Here is a 19,184-nt window from a genome sequence, read left to right as displayed (position 1 = left end):
ACACACAGTCATACGTGAGAAGTTCAGAGTTTATGCTTTGTTGTTTTCCTTCTCTCCATCACCTGTGAGAGCCTTCCAGCTGGATTCACACATCTGTTTGTGGTTTAAACATGTGTCTTCTGGAGAGAGAGTTCTGCGAAAGTCAGGTTTACCCCATTAGAGGGGTAGAGACGTTTCTGAAAACCCGTGGTCTCCAAGCACTGTCTCTTTGCAGAGAACACCCCTGTTAAAATGAGAAGCTGCCGTGTTCACAGCATACTGGTCTCATGTTATAGCTCCACTCCACCAAAATAGACTGTGAAGTCACACAGCTTGTGTGATTGTGGATGTGTGAACCTTCATTCTACACTGAGAGAAGGCTGGTGTGACGAGCAGAAGCTGTGAAGATTGGAGGCGCTAGCGTCTGTTTCAGTTTGGCTTTTGAACTGTAATATGCTCATGTCGTTGAAGTGCTCGTCATCACTTTTTGGCACTGAGCAAACATTTCTAATGGCAGTTGATCATTAACTGTGAGCAGCATGAATACTTTATACAAGGGCACTGTGGGTGAAGACAGCGCTCAGTGACCAGGGACTTTGTCTCACTTGCAAATTACCTAACATGATGTTCCAGTGAGCACACTGGAAATGTATTCATCAAAAACTCAGCCACAGTCACTGCAGACAAAACTCACACATTCACGCTGTACTTTTGCAGGAATACACACAGGCAAAAGCAGCAATGTGAACAGTCAACTCACTCTCTCTCCCTGCTGTCCAGCAAAATGCCACCTATGTTCGACTTCTATTCCTGCAGGTTGTTACTGGAGTAGAAACTGGACGTCTCTGATACCGTTTTGGAGACGCTTCGGGACGATGACCCATTTGAGGCGAGATCCAGGGAGGAGCTGTGTGGTCTGGCTCCAACTGCAGCCCCGGTGGGCCCTGGTCCTGCTGTTGCCTTGACCTTGGACTGCTCCATGTCGTCCCCAACTTGGAGAACAGTGGACACGGTAGTCTCCATCCGGCTGGCCTTGTAAACACTTGTCTGGGTCTGAAGGTAGCGTGTGGACTTGAGTTCCAGTCCTTCGTAAGAGCCTCGAGGGACGCAAGGACAGCAGTGGAACGCTTGTTTAAAACCAGCACGAAACCTGTGCAAAAAAAAAAAAAAGAATTAGTATTTTCTTCCATTGTGGCAGCAAGGAGTAATTACAGGATCGTGGTAAATGCTAATAGCGCTAGTAAATGCAAGTTAGCAAACTGACAGTTTCTATCATAAGTTAGCTAGCATGTCCATCATAAGCTGTTAGTGTTACCAGATCAATAAAGACTGTAGCAGCTAAGTGTGAAGATGATCAAGGGTATGTTTGATTGCTTGTGAATTCGAAATCTGGTTTTTGGAAAGGCAAGGCAAGTTTATATGTATAGCACATCTCATACACAGAGGCAACTCAAGGTGCTTTACATAAAGCACATGGAGTTTAAACAACGCACAGGTAAGAGGAATAAAATAGCATAAAACTGCTTTTTCACATGAAGATAAGAAAGACACAGGTGACAGAGAGACTGACATTTTTTAGTGCGAAACTAACAGATAGTGCAGTTTCAATTAAAAGGCAGTCATGAAAATAAAAGTCTGCATTAACAGTTGGTGCAAATCTTAGATCACTGTTTGCTAACACATCAGCTATATCAACTTTCTAATGAAATTTGCCTTTACAGCTTGTTGCACTGCCCTCAACTGGACAAATCAATTGCAAAAATCAATTCATACAGGCTTAAAGGACAAGTGCAATATTTATCTTCTTATTATGAACAACATCAGATAAAATTCTTTAACATCCAACGACAACAGATGTTATAGATTTAAAAAACCCCACACATGGCTCACACTTTAGTAAAGGATTACTTTCAAAGAGCATGAGAAGGCCCACAATGTTAACTCCTCACTCACATTACCTGTCAATAGAGTGTCAGGGATAAAGATCACAGATGAGGTCAGGTGCACAGATATACTACTGTTTTTTACTGGCCTTGGACTGAAGACTTATAACCTAATTTTCATTTAAGTAATATTCTAACGTAAATAGCACACTTTTGGAGCAATGTTATTTAGCCCAGAAAAATAAAATCCCTGGACAGTGATCCTGAACCACATTGGTTACATATTCACCACCGCAACAGACACTTTAACACTGACTGATACAGAATTTGCATGCTGATTGAGAGTCATAAGTGGCTAATAGAGATGTAAACACAACAGGCAAAGACTGTGTGCAACTGAAGCATTGTAATGCTAATCAACACTAAATGTTGCATGTGACATTTGCGACTGACCTTTATTGAAAGGCTAATTTCACAAGCACTTGATGTTGGGCAGGTGTTGATTTTAGATGCTCAAATTAATTTCAAAATGTTGTATAGAAATGGCAAAAACCACAGAAGAAAGAGATGACAGATATAAGAATTGTGTGGCTGAGATGAAGGCATCACAAGACACACCTCACCTCAGTAAACACACGAACACACGCACAGCCGTACAAAGCCCAGACAGCGAGTGAGAGGTGAAGAATGGGCGAGAAGGAAAATGCTAATCACTGAGAGCAGGAGGGAGATGAGATGAGATAGATGGGAAGTAATCATTTGAATTTAAATCAGCTGAGCTGATAGAGACAAAAGCCTCTTGATATCCTTAACAGAATGATGACTAAACCTCCGCTCACTGTGGTCCAACCCACATATTTTCATTTTCAGGACTTTATGAACTTCAGAGGTGAAAACACCAAAGTGTGAAATCTCATTTCTCAAGTAACAGGTGGCTGCAATGGAAGACAATGGCTGATGGTTGGTAAAAGACAACAAGCAGAGTTGACCATCTGTCAAATCATCATCTTTAGATTCACTGACATTCTTCTAGACAGGAAGGATGCTAACAGTGTCACAGTCAGAGAGCAGGCTGTTGATGTTCACAGTGGTCTTCAGTCACTTTGAGAGATCGCTTTAAAAGTCTGAAGTTTATTCCAATTCAGTCCATGTGTGAAGCCTTTGAGGTGCAGAGTTTCTTTACAGACAAGTGATCTCAAAGTGAGCATAAGCAGCCTCTCCACAGTGGCAGCTGAGTTTTCAACAGCTAGTCACTAAGGCAGCACTGGAGGATGGGATATTGCTATTCGATGGGTTTAAATGCCTCTGTGTGTGTGTGTGTGTGTGTGTGTGTGTGTGTGTGTGTGTGATAGGCTGCAGCCCTGCAGGACAATATGATTGCTGCTAAACAAGAAAATAAATAAATAAATGAAAAAGGTGGTCATATTCCTGCTACCTATTTTGACAAAGGGCATAAACTGTATTGGACATATAGATATCTTTTGTCCTAGCGACAAAAAGGGAAACTGTCTTTTTGTGCCTTTTAAACATACATGAGTAAAGAATCACTAGTCAGTGGGCTAATTTGGAATTTTAATCAATGGATGATGAGATAATTCAGCTGATGAAGTTATGAATAGTGTAATGAAACACTGCACAAAATGAGGAAATTAATTAATGATAAGTGGTAAGTAATGATACTTTGGAAATTGTTTACAGGTACTGCAAATACTCAAATAAAAGCCTGTATTCAAATAATGACTGTTACCCAAATATCATCAACAACAACATGAGTAAAATCAGTTTGCTGCTCACAGCAGAGGGTTGTCCCAAACACAGACGCAAACTTCAGTGCAGAGACTTCATGTCTCCTCAGAAAGTGAAAATCCTCAGGACGTACATACAGTTCATAGAACTCGAACAGGGGGAGGTTGTTGTAGCCACCGAAGCTTTGAACTCATCGTTGATCTGCAGCTCAATGACTTCATGTTGTAGGTTGTCAGGCACATCAGCCGGTTCCACATTAAACGGCAAATATATTCAGTTCCTCTTGTTTACTGTCATGAAAGCTTCCACCAAACGCCTGAAAGAGTTTTCACTGTCAGCAGCATATTCAGATGTCATGGCAGCTTCTGTTCTTGCAGAGCGGGAACATGCACAGTGTTTCCTCTTTGCAGTTGCGCTTGCCACAGCTTTTCAGTTTTACTTTGGTGTTAGCAGCTCCACAGCAGCAACGAGGCGCTCCTTCACACAGTCTCCCTCTGAATGAGGTTTCAGCCTCTTAGCTATGAGCTCGCTCACCACAGGATTTGCCTGCAGAACACTGTCTCTGTCAGAATGTGGTCTGTGAAAGCTGCTTGTTGGAAACCCAAACTCCAGCTTTATCTATGTTTCAGGCTGGAATGATGCTCCAAATTGCCCGTTTTTAAACATAACCACTACGCGTGTGTTGTGTTCAGGGAACACCCGGAAAGATGTGGTAGTCTACTATTTCATATTATTTTCTTTCCCCACAGAAGAAAAGTATTTCTTGTCTTGAGACTTTACTTTATTTTCTGAGTTACTTTTTTGTATTCATGACTTGCCTTGCAGGTTTTATCAGAAGGTCTCGCAGCCCACAAAATTTTGAAACTTTTACATTGAAACTCACATTGGCCTGCACTGAGCTGTGTTTCCATTTGCTCTGTGTCAAATTAAAAGCGTACCAGAATAAGGAGGCATTATGCCATTACTATTGCTGGAAAGATTTACATGTGTGACATGTATGCAGGAAGTGTTATGTTTAACACCAAACATAACAATGAATGAATTATTGTGAAGTGTGCTGTATTTCTGTTGTTTCTGTGAAACAACACAGTAGCAAATTACTACATGTGCAAATCAAAGTTGGAGCAGATCATAAAACAGGGAGGCTTTGAACTAATATATGATCACATATAATGTCTCAGTGTCTAATAACTGCCAGGTTCACACTGAAGCCTTGTTCACTCTGCAGGTCAGGGAAATCCTGGAGACCTGACAGTAAATGAGTAATACATCAAAATAGTTGTGTGTGTGTGTGTGTGTGTGTGTGTGTGTGTGCGTGTGTGTGTGTGTGTATGTTTTGACTAACCTGTCGTTGAGGCAGCAGTAGATGATGGGGTTGTACATGGTGGAGCTCATGGCCAGCCACATGATGGCCAGGTAAAACTGCTGGATGAACCTTTCTTCAAATATGTCAGGAAAGAACTGGTGCAGCAGGAAGTAGACGTGGAAGGGCAGCCAGCAGATGGCAAATGTACACACCACCACGATCATCATCTTCACCACCTGATGGACATATGACAGCACCGTTTTGCCTTCAGTATTACTGTTCTGCTTCCACCTCCATTCTGTCCACTTGACTTTTCAGATTACATCAGACCGGCTGAAGGACTGTGGAATGACAAACTGGTATTTCCTATATACTGGAAAAAGGCTTCATGAAGCTAAAGATCTTACCGATTTTTGTTTATTGTCAAAGTGCCAGACATCTCAGTACAATGAACAAGGAAAAAAGTAAACTTGCTCCATAAAAATATGTATAATACATGTAAAACCAGTTCAGTTCCATCAGTCACAGCAGCTAGTGCTGTCAGTATCGTGCTTGTTTTAGTAATCTTTTGATGATGAGCCATGCTGCACTGCACTGATGGTCTCCTCTGAGGACTGAGCATTCACCTTTTCTTTCCTTTAACAAGCTTGTTAAAGTGGGCTTCACAAGTAGCAACAAATCTGTCTGTCCAGAAAAACTCAGCCGCTTTGAACTTTCTGTCGATCATAACGGAAATCTAAGGCACATATGGCACATCATTAGCGTTGTCAGTAACAGACAGTGCTCACTGACAATGAAATGAAAATAATGTACATGGACAGGCGTAACAGATCTGTAAGGCTGCCTCATTAGAGACAGAGGTGGGCCGGTGTCCTGCAGGGGTAGCATGATTCAGGAGGTCCAGCAATTAAAAAGGAAGGCTGAAACAGGTAAAAGAAAGGAAAAAGGAAATGGAGGCTTTCCTCTTTCAGAGAGTTTGTAGTGTGTTTTTTTTTTTTTTTTAATTGTTTTTAGAATTTCTGTTGACCACAGCTTTCTCCTACATGCAAGACCCCATTATAAATGTATGGCCAGCTGGAGAGAAGAGACTAAGTTTTGGAGGAAGTGAAGTTTTGATCTGATGGTAAATACAAGGATCACCAAAATTACAATAGGAAAAATCTGTCCTGGGGGAGACATGAAGAGTTGTTGAGACATCTCACCCATAATCACCTCATTGCCAAAGGGGACCTCTGTGGACCATGACTGTCTGTAAAATATTTCTCTCATATCATCCAGAAGTTGTTGAGATGTTTCAGTCTGAAGCAAAGTGATGGACCAGCTGCCTGAGCCACATTGCTATCCACTAGCATGGCTAAAAATAAATAAATGACCCAAAGCAAGACATAAAATGACAAAATACAGAAAGCTAAAGTAAACTAGGATGAAATTCAGTAAGTAGAGTCAACGACTATCAAACTAAATGTTCTCAGCCTGGCCTGCAGGGACTGATCTCAACAGCACGGAGACACCTTAGTAAATGTATTTGTGTAAAGCCTCATAGGATTCCCATTTCATGTTTGAGGGTCAGAAAGGTATGTTTCTGCAGCAGTCTTCATTAAGAGAGTGCTCTCTAAGGAACTGCAACACTGAAACTGTGAACACACCTGACAAGCAGGGGCCATGAAAGATGACTGAAAAAAGAAACCATCGCATGGAGGAGAGTTGATGGAGAAAACAGAAGATGACGAGTTTGCAGTGGGCTGAAAAGACAACACATAGGCTGCAAAATGACCAAAGAAGAGAGGATGAAAGGAGGGCCGGGATAAAGGTTCATGGTGCTTTGATGATAATTTCATCAGTGGAGGAAACGCAGGCAGACATGAACATTGCACCTGTTCAGGGCTGCAGTGTACACGCGTACACGTAGAGTAATCTGATTACAATAATAGTAATTGGTAATCAAAAATCTTTGGGCTGCTATCTAAAATGCAGGTTACCTTGCGTTTGGCAGTCAGCTGCTCCTTGTAGCGATCAGAGGAGTCTCCAGGGATCTCACTAGCCCAGAGAGTCAGTCCCACCACCAGATAAGCACAACCCATGACCAGCAGAGGAAGGAAGTAGAGCAGGATGGCCACACACACATAGTACCTAGAACAAGACATACATCCCATACCACATATAAATCATATACACTGACTGAAGCAGAGCTGCTGGAATCAGACTTTCAAAGATTAATAGAACTTTTGGTGGATGTTTTGCAATGCCGTAGCAGGAATGGCAGAGGTGTAACTGGTAACTTTATTTTATGGCTGCATTCCATCAGGGGTGTCAAACTCAATCGCTGCAGGCGCCATCTCAAAAAAATCTAAATTAATTTGCAGGCCAGACAAGCAGGGGAATAGCCAGAACTTTCCTACTGGGGTGACCAGGTCAGACACTGATTCTACTGGAGTGGCAAAGCATAGCTACTTCACAGGAAATGAAAGAATAATGAGCTACACTTGTGAAATCTCCTGTCACACCTCAGGTATCTAAGGTACACACCTCTGCGGATGTTACTCTTTCTGCAACAAAAAGAGTAGGTAGAGAAAAACTAGAAAAAGTAGGGGTGTCGGGGGGCCATGCTCCCCTAGGAATCTGTTTTTTAGATGCTGGTTTTGCACATGCTGGTTCACTGACTGAGAACCATAACATTGTTAACTGGCCATGCTTTTCCTACTATGACAAGTCAGAGTGTCTGACTCTGATTCTGAACATATGAAATCGTGAGTAAGCTAAATCCTAACGTGATTTTGGGTAACTGAAGAAACAACATTGGGGGTAAGGCTTTCAAAGTCAAAGTCAGTCAACTTTTTTTGTCAATTTCACAATATGTACAGGACATACAGAGGAACTCAAATACTGTTTTCACAGTCGCACAGTGGTTTCATGATAAACTTTCTGACAGCAGACATTTGATGATGTCATAGCAGGAACTGTTGTGTTATCAATGACATTAACACAGCTCTGTTCTATCCAAGTGTCCCAGTAATGACTGGTGCACAGCAGAAGATATTTTAGTCTTAACTGATTTTAAAAACATGGAAGTCCACATAATGACAGATTTAACCAATTTTTCATGTACTATTCATAAGAACAAACATTAGACATTAGAGAAGCAGTCGTACATACACATATACATATATACAGTACATATACATATATATGTGTGTGTGTGTATACACAGACACACACACACACACACACACACATATATATATGATTGGAAATCGAGGAGACGCCGATCCAGTCGGTAACGTTAAGATTATGCCTGTAAACCTCTACACTACCTGATCATTCGGACAGATAATCTGTTCAGACTGGCATCGAATTGGGAGCGCCTCAAAAAGTTGGGAGGAATGAATCAGAAGATCTGTCCAATTATCCTCTAGTGTGCGTCCAGCATGACAGATTCACTGCATTTACATGCACTTGTACGCTCTGCTCACACACTGTTGTTTTCAATTACTTTGGCTGATTAAATGACCTCTATAGACCTCTATTCAGGTGGAGGTTGGGTGGTGCTATACAGGGAAAATGTGACGTCGCCAAACTCTATGTATTAATAAGAATGATAACAGGGTGAATTGTCCCACACAAACAACAACAATAAAACAACAGAAGGGCCAGAAGAGGTCTAACATGATAGATAGATAGATACTTTATTCATCCCTGAGAGAAATTCACAAGTTCCAGCATATTCCACAAATTTTGAGTAAAAGTAAAAGCACAGCAAGCAAGGAGTTAAAAGTTAAAGATAAAAAATGTAAAAATGTCTCCATGTCCAGTGAAATAGGACTAAAAGTACAGATGTCCAGTGCAAACAGAATTATAATTAAACATGTCCAGTGCAACAGAATTAAAGGTAAAAATGTCCAAACAGAAGTAAAATTGAAAATGTCCAATGCAACAGAAAGCAAGTTTAAATGTCAAGTGTTTAAATGAGTTTAATGAGATGTCCAGAGTTTAAATGTCGAGTGCAAACAGAATGCCAGTTAAGGTGCATGTTGAACAGAGTGTTGTACAGATATCATTGAGATCATTGAGGAATGTTGACATTAATGTTTAACGTTTCCCCCCCTGAGTGGAGTTAAAGAGCCGCATGGCGTGGGGGAGGAACGACTTCCTCAGTCTGTCAGTGGAGCAGGACAGTGACAGCAGCCTGAGTGGATGACTGAAATCATCTGTGTGGGCAGACTTTAGGTTTGCAGGGTCTTTAAGTGAGCAGGTTAGTCAACTTTCTCCAGTATGGCTGGCTATACATGGCTTTAGACAAACTTATGGATTATTGTTGGCATTAGATTTTAATGTTATGGACATTGCAGTTCAGATTCCTATGGATTCTTTTTAATAACTTTGTTTTTTTAATATAAAAAGTTTTCAATTAAGTTTGTCACATATAATCATAAGGTAATGTAGGCTTTTTGTTTCTTGTTTGAAATGAAATGTTTAAAGCTTGCTCTAATTTGTCTTATTCATACTGGTATATGTTTATATAGGTGTGTAGGTGTTGGTCCACATCTTCCTCATTTAAAAGGAGCTACGACAACTTTTATTTCACCTCATCAGGCTTCATGCGTCTTTCGGTTTAGTGCCATGTTTCAGAAATGTCGCCCGAGAATTGTCCTTGAATGAGTTTTCCATAAATTCCCTTTGAGACATAAGATCATATTTGTGCCTGATCAGCTCAGTGAAGAAATGTAATCAAATGGTAAAATAAACAGACAATACACAGAGGAAAAGCATCAAGAGCACATTATGGCAGATAGCAAATGCGCTTCAGAGCATTAAAATTGATTTCGAGTTTGCCAGCCACCAGGAGCCTTGCTAAACGTCATCCCTGTTGCAGAGAAGTAATCTGATAATGGAAGGGCAGTTAAGTGCTTCGTACAACAACAGAAGGAGACAATTAGGTAAAATGGTGCTTCACATTAGTGCTAAAAGAGCCAATACAGTAACTAAACTTTGAGGACACTTCCAGGCAGCACAACAAGCTGTAGTTGCAACATTGATGGATTATCACGTTATGAAGTTGATAGAATTTAGTTGCCTTTTTACACATGCAGCTATATAAGCATTATCCACAGTGCCGAACAGACCCCACTACAGTTTAATGTTTATCAAGTTACTCATTCGAGTCAGGGAATTAATTGTTATTCGTGTGTGTGACAGAGGACTGAGAAATAGTTTTGCATCATAACACGATTTAAGATATGAGGGATGGCAGTTAGACGCCTGCTTCAGTAAGTGTCCAGTGAATTTCAGGCCTTTATGAAATAATTAAATATGACAGTTTCAGTATTTAGCTAATGATTTGGCAATCTATCACAGACACAGCACATGAACCTGTTAAGTCCCCGTTCAGTGTGTGTGTGCTGGTTAATATGTAGAATGTCATTATATTTGTGTGTCATAGTCTGCGTATGTGTGTGTGTGTGTGTGTGTGTGTGTGTGTGTGTGTGTGTGTGTGTGAATTAGTGTCCATTAAAATGTGGAAAATTGTATTATATCACTCTGAGCTGTGCAGAGGGAACACACAGTCTGTGTTCAGAGAGGGAAGACCCCCTGACTCCAGCATGCACACAGGGACAATCTGTTTTCCCCTCTGGGAACACTGCAGATGAGCCTGCAGACCATTTCCTTGGCAATTAACTACAATTATGTTAATCCCAATGAATACTCAGGAGCTTTCATCAGAGTAAAAATGACCACACACTGAGAAACACAGACACACAAACACACAGCGAGGAAAGTGTGTTTTAAAATCAAGGAAGAACATTGCATATATGACTCATATCAGAGCCTTAACGTTAAAGGCCTTACTGAGAAGTACATAAAATAAAAAAAACCTTCACTGTAGAGACGGCCAAAGCTAAAATAAGGGTAATGCAGGGAGGTCCGGTATGCAAAGTCGGTCAACAGTACTTATGGATTAGTATACGTAGTTTGGTTTGTGTTGCTTACAGAGGTAATAAACAAAATGTGACAAAACAACCATGGGTTTAATTTTCAGAACATGATAAATGTGCCTCTTAAGGCCTCTCTGTGGGAAATGAGTATTAAGTAGTCTGTTTTTCTGTAAGCTTGCACTCGACTCTTCTTCTTCTCAACTACTTCATCCAAGTCCAATAATTAGTATTGGATTGCCTCGACATGAAGAGGATATAAAAACAAAGAAAATCAATGAAGTCGACTGAATGTGCTTTTAAGGGCTTATTAGTTTGGACTCCAGGAAGGATTGTTTGCCTGTTTAAGGAAAGCTGTCTATAGCGCTTTACAGTCTACATTCATTCAACTTAAAGTCATGGTTTAGGAGATGTTCTGTCATTAACTTTATCGAATTTTGAAGGTTTGGTTTACAGACATTGCCCTGACAGTCCAAACAACAGACTTTACTCAGACCACCCTTAGTTTGAACAGTTCTTTTCATTGTCATTAATTGTAGATCCCTCTTATTATTTATTTTTTTTACTTTGTTTGCTTACTTGTACATATTACTGTCCCTGTGCTGCCGTAACAACAGAGTATTCCTGCTGGAGATCAATAAAGGTTTATGTTTCCTTACCTGCTCTCAGTGACTGCCTGATTAGACACACCCTCAGGTAGACGCCGGGCAGAGCTATGCAGGGGATGACATGATGTCACCAAACTTCATGTAACAATAAGAATGTCACAGTTGTAACTTGTGCTGCCTACAGAATTAGGGCACCCTTTGACTCTGCAGCAATGATGACTTTGTGAGTTTATTGCATGTCACACTGTGCGATATGGGCCTAACAAACTTGGATGGGTGTCTTATTGTACGATATCAATTGTCTAATTTGCATACAGGATTTACTATCAACTTATATTGCCAAGTACAGGTGTACACAAGTACAATTTTGACTAACAGGAAATTAGGCAATATGTGCAAAGACAACCATCAGCCAAAGTCTTTGGAATCCCACTGCCTGTTGAATGTCATAAAAATAAAATATTACATCTTTATCTTTTTGTTATATGTCTTTCTTGTGCGTGTGCGTGTGTGTCTGTGTGTGTGTTTCTGTATGTAGTTATGGGGGCGGGAGGGCTGGGTTTTCTTCTCTGTCGTTTTTAGCCTCTGTGAGGCACTTTGTGTTGCTTTTTAAGTATGAAAAGTGCCATATAAATAAATAAAGTTTGAAGTTTGAAGTTCTTGAGTTGTTGCCACCATGTCTTTCAGCTGTGGGCACCACCTCTTCTTCGTTTCCTTAGTGCATTGAATCTGCTGCACACATTTTTTTTTTTAACGTGCACAGTCACTTTTTGTGAGTATTTTTTAGCTTTTTCACTCTCTACCACATACTCAAAATTAACCTAAAATCTGTATGTAACTGGGACACAGCGATCATCGCTGGTGCTGCGCGTCAGTTCGCTGGAACAGCTCAGTGGAACCAGTCACCATTGATGTGAACAGTGACACCTTGGCTTTTTTCACCTTCTTTCTTTGCCACAAGTGCAGAAAAGAAATGCAGTAAAAGCTAATCTTGTCTTTAATTAAACCAAGAAGTGAAGCACTCTGCCACACCGGCATAATCAAACACGATTTAAAGTGTTAGCTGCAGCCAATGCGTGCAGGAGGCGTCACGCACGCTGCAGAGTGCGTTTACCACGAGGCTGAGGAAAATCAATTCAGAGAATACAGAAGCTGCTGCAATCCAATTACTAGCAGAAATGTGGTAAGCACACAAGTGCCCATAGGAGTAATGAGCTTAGAGGAAAACTCTTGAGTGAATCCTTTTGTTCATGTGTGAGTCTGGAGCAGCTGTGGTTGAGTGTGTTTCTCAAGAGCTCAGACTGAACAGGACTGACAACGTGCCGTGTATGACATCTGTTAATTGTTGAACGCAAGTTTGGAAATGTTAAATTTATCTTTTGCCGACTGTGTTTGGGATTTGTTGCCAGAGAGGTGCGAAATTGCCTGTAACAGCTTGCTAATTCCCTTGCATGGAAAAGAAGAGAGTGGAAACAGGCTTAAAAAAAAAGGACAACAGCTAGTCAACATTTGTAACAGAACACAACAGCCTTAAGAAGGCGGAGATCGGAAGGCCGGTTAATGTATCTCGCTCTCGTAAAAGCTAAAGGAATGCAATGACTCTCCAAACTGGGACGTTAAAAGAAGAGAAGCCATCAGACCCCATATTTCCATTCTTGGCTCTCTTGCAGCTGAAGCGTGTGTGTTATTTCTCAGCTCTCAGGCATCTTGCCTTCAGCAGAGCCGCTGTTATAAGCAAACCTATTTCCTTCCTTGAAAAAGCCATGTCAGCGTGACCTGCCAGGATCAGACTGTGGGCGGTCATCAGGGTCAGTTCTCTGAGACACAAAGAGGTCCACACCTTCCTCACTGTATTTCAACATTGCCGAAGAGCCACGTCTCTGCACGCATGACCTCCCTGACAAAAACGCTGAAAATGACACATGACACCAGATGGCGTCACTTTCTGAAGTGCCTCTTCCTCCTGACTCCTCCAGACACTGCATCACGAAGCAGGAGAGTAAATCATGCAGCGAGCTGATGGATTAATTTACATGATCCTCCTGATTTGCATGATTAAAGTGGCTTTGTAGGTGGTATGATGCTTGGTACCACATCCCGCACCACTGAACAAAAACAGTCTTCGCTCAGCTTTCGGCTCTTCACATTAAATCTGCTTTGATTCAATGTTGTATGACAATAAGACAAAACTTCCGAAGGGGGTGGATACTTGTTATAGGCACCGCATCCTGTAATTTGTTGTCATATTGATGGTTTTCATCTCATTTTCTCGAGTCAAAGAAGGACACACTGTCTGTACTCAGTTATTCTAATGTCTATTTTAATCCACAATTTAGTCCAAATGTTTAATTCATTCCAGTTGTACAGTTCTGTCATCACACACCTCTTTGTCTTTAATAACTCCACAAGCACAAGGCTGCTGCAGGTGTCGAGGTATTTTGAGAAACTCTTTATAGTTTGGAAGATTTGTCCTGTACTCACAGCAAAAGTAATCAAGTAGTAAACGTTGTGGAATTGTGACAGCTGAAAAAAATGTAGGTCAGGCTTTAGATCCATTATTCCCACATCTCACAACGGCCTCTCAATATGGTTTGGTATTTTTCACAATTTCAGATGTTTTTTTTTTTTTTCATGTGGTGTTAGGGGATGCTGCACATGCATTTCAACTGCAGAGAACAAATAATGAAAGGAAGCCAGTGTCTTGTGATGTTTCTGAGATTGGAAATATTTGTGTGGTTTTAAATGCTCTCTGTTGACCAATTTGTCACAGAGATGAAAAACGTGTCTGTGCCAACATTTGTAGACACACATTCCCAAGACCTCTGCTGTGCTGCTGTTGCTGCTCACAGACCAACACAATCAGCTACTATTGATGAAAAGCATCGAAGGACCAGAATACATATATAGGATTGCAGTCCTATTGAATTTTTATGATAGCGGCAGTTTCGGTCTCGGGCCTCACCATGGCCCGGTGCGTTTTTAGACCTCTACTCTTCGTTCATGCTCATTCTGCAGTTTGAAGAGCATTTTCACATGAAAAAGTCATTATAATATGTGCGCTAAGAACCAAGTGCCCACACAGGACCTTTCTCAAATGGCCATGAACATCTTTCTACTGACGGCCAAACTCTGTTACCTGATGCCATATTTTGGAGGGAGGTTGGGTTGCTTCACGTCATCAGCTTGTGTCTCTCATAATCATCGTTTTTTCCTTTGAAAATGTTTGCATTGTTCAAATCACATCTTACAACTGCCATGCACTCAACAACTGTATTATGCGCTTCTTCACAGATTAGTTTCTGCTACAGGTGCCTTCAGGTCTCTCCATTGGTCACGTGACCCTCACATTGCCGGTTCACAGCAGTCAGTCGACTCTCGTGAATGCACATGAGCACAATGCACAGCTGTACTGCTGCATGAACACAATTCCACAGTTACATGCCAATAAATATAGCAATGGAGGGACAGTACATTTGTTAGGCCTCAAGGTTACGCACACTGTGTTCTGGTGAAAAGTTCTGTGAATGTTCTGTGAACAAAAAATTTGTTTGCAAGATATCTTTGCAGGTTACTTCTAAGCCTGAAGATACTGTGAGCCTGACTCTAAACAGAAGGAGTTTTACTTGTTACTTGGCTGGAGGAAACTGAAAATACCCCTGTCTTATTGAAACAGATCTGGCTTATCTGATCATCCTGTTTGTGGAACAGCCATCAGATTCATGTCTTAATGAAATGAAACACTGCACTCTGGAGATCCAAACATACTCCAAAGAAAAAGGGTAACAGCAGCATTTCAGGAGTGAAGTAAATTCAACAGAGAATATGACATAAACGTGTATGTAACTCACATAGATTTTGAAGCTAAAATAAAGAATCTTTCCTTCATTTTCCTTCATCCAAGAAAGGAACTGAAAGCTGCACCTGTAAATTCATCTGAATGAATGATCTGAGATGACATGGATCTTTCCAGGAGTTTTCAATTTTTCTTCATTTACAACAAACTAACCATAGCTGAAGAATTACCTTATAAGAGCCCTTCTCCCTAAGCTCCAGCAGACCTTCATCTCCCATTGATGGATGACGCTTAAGGGAACAGAAGCTGTGCTATGTCACCTTACTGTCATACAGGCTAAATCAATACAACCTCACTCAACAAAGGCCACAGACTCATTGACGAATTATGCACAGTAACTTAAACTGTTTTAATTTCTAGGGCTGCTGCCTCTTCTCTTCCCCAGCGGACAAACATGGCTATGTTAAGCCAACAGTTTCAAACCTTGGTTTTAAGATGGACAGTGATTTTAGATTGGACCGGCAAATTAGTGCTGTAGTGAAGTCCAGCTTTTTCCAGATTAGGCAACTGGCAAAAATGAAGCCTTTTCTTGCACAACAGCACTTTGAAACAGTAATCCATGCCTTTATCACATCTCGGCTGGATTACTGTAATGCACTTTATTTTGGAGTCAGCCAGTCCTCCCTCGCGCGCCTCCAGCTGGTGCAAAACGCAGCTGCTCGCCTCTTAACTGGGGTGCGTAAGAGGGAGCACATCACTCCCATCCTAGCCTCCCTCCACTGGCTGCCTGTGCACTTTAGGGTCCATTTTAAGATTCTTTTATTTGTTTTTAAATCCTTACATGGTCTCGCCCCGCCCTACCTCTCTGAGCTCCTTCACCCCTATGCTCCTGCTCGGTGCTTCAGGTCAGCTGATCTACTGCTCCTGGAGGTACCGAGATCAAAAAGAAAGCTCAGAGGGGACAGAGCCTTCTCTGTGGCGGCCCCTAAATTATGGAGTGAGCTACCGTTGCTCATTAGACAAGCCCCATCACTGTCCACTTTTAAAACTCATCTTAAAACCCACTTTTATTCCTTGGCTTTCAACCCCACATGAGACTCTGCCTTGTTTTAGTGTTTTATGGGTTGCTTTTATTTATTGTTTTTGATTGTTTTAAAAACAATAAAACATTCATTTTAGTGTTTATTTCTGTTTTATTTTACTTATTTTATTGTTTTTATTGTTTTGTCTATTTATGTACAGCACTTTGTTTCAGCTGTGGCTGTTTTTAAAGTGCTATATAAATAAAGTTGAGTTGAGTTGAGTGTCAAATGTCTTTGTTTCTGGGCTGTTGTTTTGTGTGTGAATATGCAAGTGTGAATGTAATGTATGTACCAATGTTTTATACCGAACAAATATTTAATGCATGGAAACAAACAGGAGAGGCTAAGCCCTCAGTTCAATGTCATATCCTGAAATCTACTGTATCAATATCTATTCTGTGGTGTATGACTATTGAAATGCATGTTAATATCAGTAATTAAATTGTGGATCCGCCTGCTTATTTAAACCTTGTGTCAGTATTCATAATTAATGAATGTGTGTGTTGGGAGGAAGGGCAGCTGTTCTTTTGACTTTGTCTGCCAGCAGAGGCTGGTGAGTACTGGGGGTAACAGGACGCCTCGCTACACGCTGCCTTACTGGCACTAATCTCAGACTCATGTTGCGCAAAGCCCAATTTAGTGGAGAGAGATCACAGAGGACAAGGTGTGCTCAGTCTGTGATTTCCTCTGTGTGTGAGTGTGTATCTAACACTGTATGTGTACTCACTAACCGTATCTGTGTTCGTTGGTTCTCACTGCTTTCATGGTGTAATGTGGTGTGGGTTTACTGTTAAAATTAGATCTTGGATCAAGGTTTATTTCAGAGTAGAGGTTAAAAGGTTAGGGTGGACAGCATAGGTTAGGTTAGGGGTCATAGTATGGTAAGTCAATAAAAACCCCACTGAACAAGCTGCCACACATAACAGCTGATTGGTACCTCTGTGCTTATGCATATAACTTACCTTATGTAACACCTAACCATGTAGCTTTGCTGCCTAAATCTAGTCAAACTGACCATTTCACAACATGTATGGAAGCTCAATTATTACCATGTTGTCAGGTACTGTGGTGCCTGCAACAGACATACCTCTCTTGGGGTGACATTCTGTCCATGAGTGGAAGAACCTGGTCTGGTCTCATGTTAAGGTCGACTTGGCATCAAAGTGTTGATCTAGGTAGCAATGGATCTTGTGGGATGCCACCCAAACCATTAACACCTCCTGCACTGTGTAGCTGTGTCCATGCACCCGCATATTATGGAATCTACCATTGTGCTACTGAAGCTGGGAGCAGGATTCACCATATCAGACAGGCTTTTTACACTTGAGACAACCAGTTGATACCATTCAGTGTTATTTTGAATACTATTATGTGTGCAGTGACGTGCAAATATCATTTTTAGTCGACAGGAGCAAAATTTTAACAACTTTATATACTGTTGGGTAGTATGATCTATAACAATGCATCATATTTTGGAAGATGATCATCATGTAAAATCCTAATGTGACCATTAAAATAAAAAGTAGAATATCTGCCTTGAATAAAGCATCATAAAATGGAAATACTGGCTCTTAGTACTTCAATGGATGCAGTTAGTTACTACACAGGCTTGAAATGTTCATTGTGTGGTCTGGAATTAGCAGTTGTACTTCACATTGGAAATGTGATTTAGTGTTGTGAACTGGCGATTACTCGTTAGAGCCTCTCATTGTCTCTCATGTTTGTGTAAGAAGTGCTGCATCCCACACAGCCAATAAGTCTTCCCGTCTTCAAAAAGCCCAGCAACTCTCTAGCCATAGCGGCACACAAGCCTGAAGTGAATTGCCCCCTATGATTGTCATTTTCAAAGTTTGTTACCTCAATCTTAGTAATCAGTTGCATGCAACGCAAGTGAGGAATTGAAGTTGCTGTTGCAGGCTCCAGTATATACAGACATGCAAATGTAAAAGGAGTCACGTCAAATCAATGTCTGTAGCACATAACAATACGAGCTGACCAAGGTCCTTAACAAACAAGGAGGGCATGGGAGGGTTCCTAATCTTCTGCTCACTGTGTCTTTCTGCGCATAGAACAGTTATCTATGTAAAGGTGTCTCTTATGAGACCTTATTTACTAATTCCCACTGACTGTGAAGGCAGCAGACAGGCCATCAGAAAGGGTGTAGACTGTGACGGACAAAGCCCGGAAAGAAAGACTTGTGGGATCTGACCCGGGGTCAGCCTTAATCAGATGTGTCATTTACAGCTTCAGCAGCTGAGCTCGATGACTGCTGCGTTCTCACTCAGCTCCTGTGTGTCACTGATTACAGTTTCATTAAAAAAGTAATAAGTGCAGCAGGCATCCCATCATGAACAACGAAATTGCCGTCGCACCGCTCATAACAAACTATATTTCCATGGAGAAATGTGACAGAGGCAGTAGAAGGGAAAGGCAATAGCAGGCTGGCAGCAGAGCAGGGTAAACACTGCGGCTGATGAGCTGAGAGGTTGCCATCAGCAGAGCTGTGATCAGAGCCGTGTTGCTGTGTGTCTGAGTGCTTGCATATGTGCGTCATTGCGTGGGCGCTTCTCTGTGTTCACTGAACGAGGATTGTGTGTGCATTTGTGGAAGCGTACCTGTGTTTGTGCCTTCATGTGTGTCGCCCAGTTCTGCCAGTGGGATTACAAAAAGACAAATGTAAGAAATTGGAGGTTACTGGGGTGGTGCAAAGTGTGAATAAATCAATTCCAGGCATGCAGAGTTTATCCTTTTTTTGCTAGCTGCATTTGCAGCTTCAGAAGTTTTTGCAGAACAGCAAGGATTCAGTGCGTGAGGATTAACACCTGCATCTGTGCAGCAACACACGCCCCTTTGATTGGAG

The 19,184-nt window shown here is 41.3% G+C and overlaps 1 protein-coding gene across 1 annotated transcript in view; it reads right to left on the bottom strand.

Annotated features, from left to right (window-relative positions):
- Nucleotides 1-407: 407 nt before the first annotated feature.
- tacr1a (tachykinin receptor 1a) overlaps nucleotides 408-19,184 on the bottom strand; it is a 42,041-nt gene continuing 23,264 nt past the window's right edge. The window contains exons 3-5 of the mRNA XM_076731620.1: nucleotides 6,894-7,044; nucleotides 4,954-5,150; nucleotides 408-1,129 (exon numbers count right to left, since the gene is read on the bottom strand). Of these exons, the coding sequence (XP_076587735.1) occupies nucleotides 784-1,129; nucleotides 4,954-5,150; nucleotides 6,894-7,044 (694 nt within the window). The 3' untranslated portion in view covers nucleotides 408-783. The remainder of the gene's footprint in view (nucleotides 1,130-4,953; nucleotides 5,151-6,893; nucleotides 7,045-19,184) is intronic.

Source organism: Chaetodon auriga, chromosome 5 (assembly GCF_051107435.1).
Source record: "Chaetodon auriga isolate fChaAug3 chromosome 5, fChaAug3.hap1, whole genome shotgun sequence".
Classification (NCBI taxonomy): domain Eukaryota; kingdom Metazoa; phylum Chordata; class Actinopteri; order Chaetodontiformes; family Chaetodontidae; genus Chaetodon; species Chaetodon auriga.
Note: the sequence above shows the minus strand (reverse complement) of the source record. Positions and strands in the feature narration are given on the sequence as shown.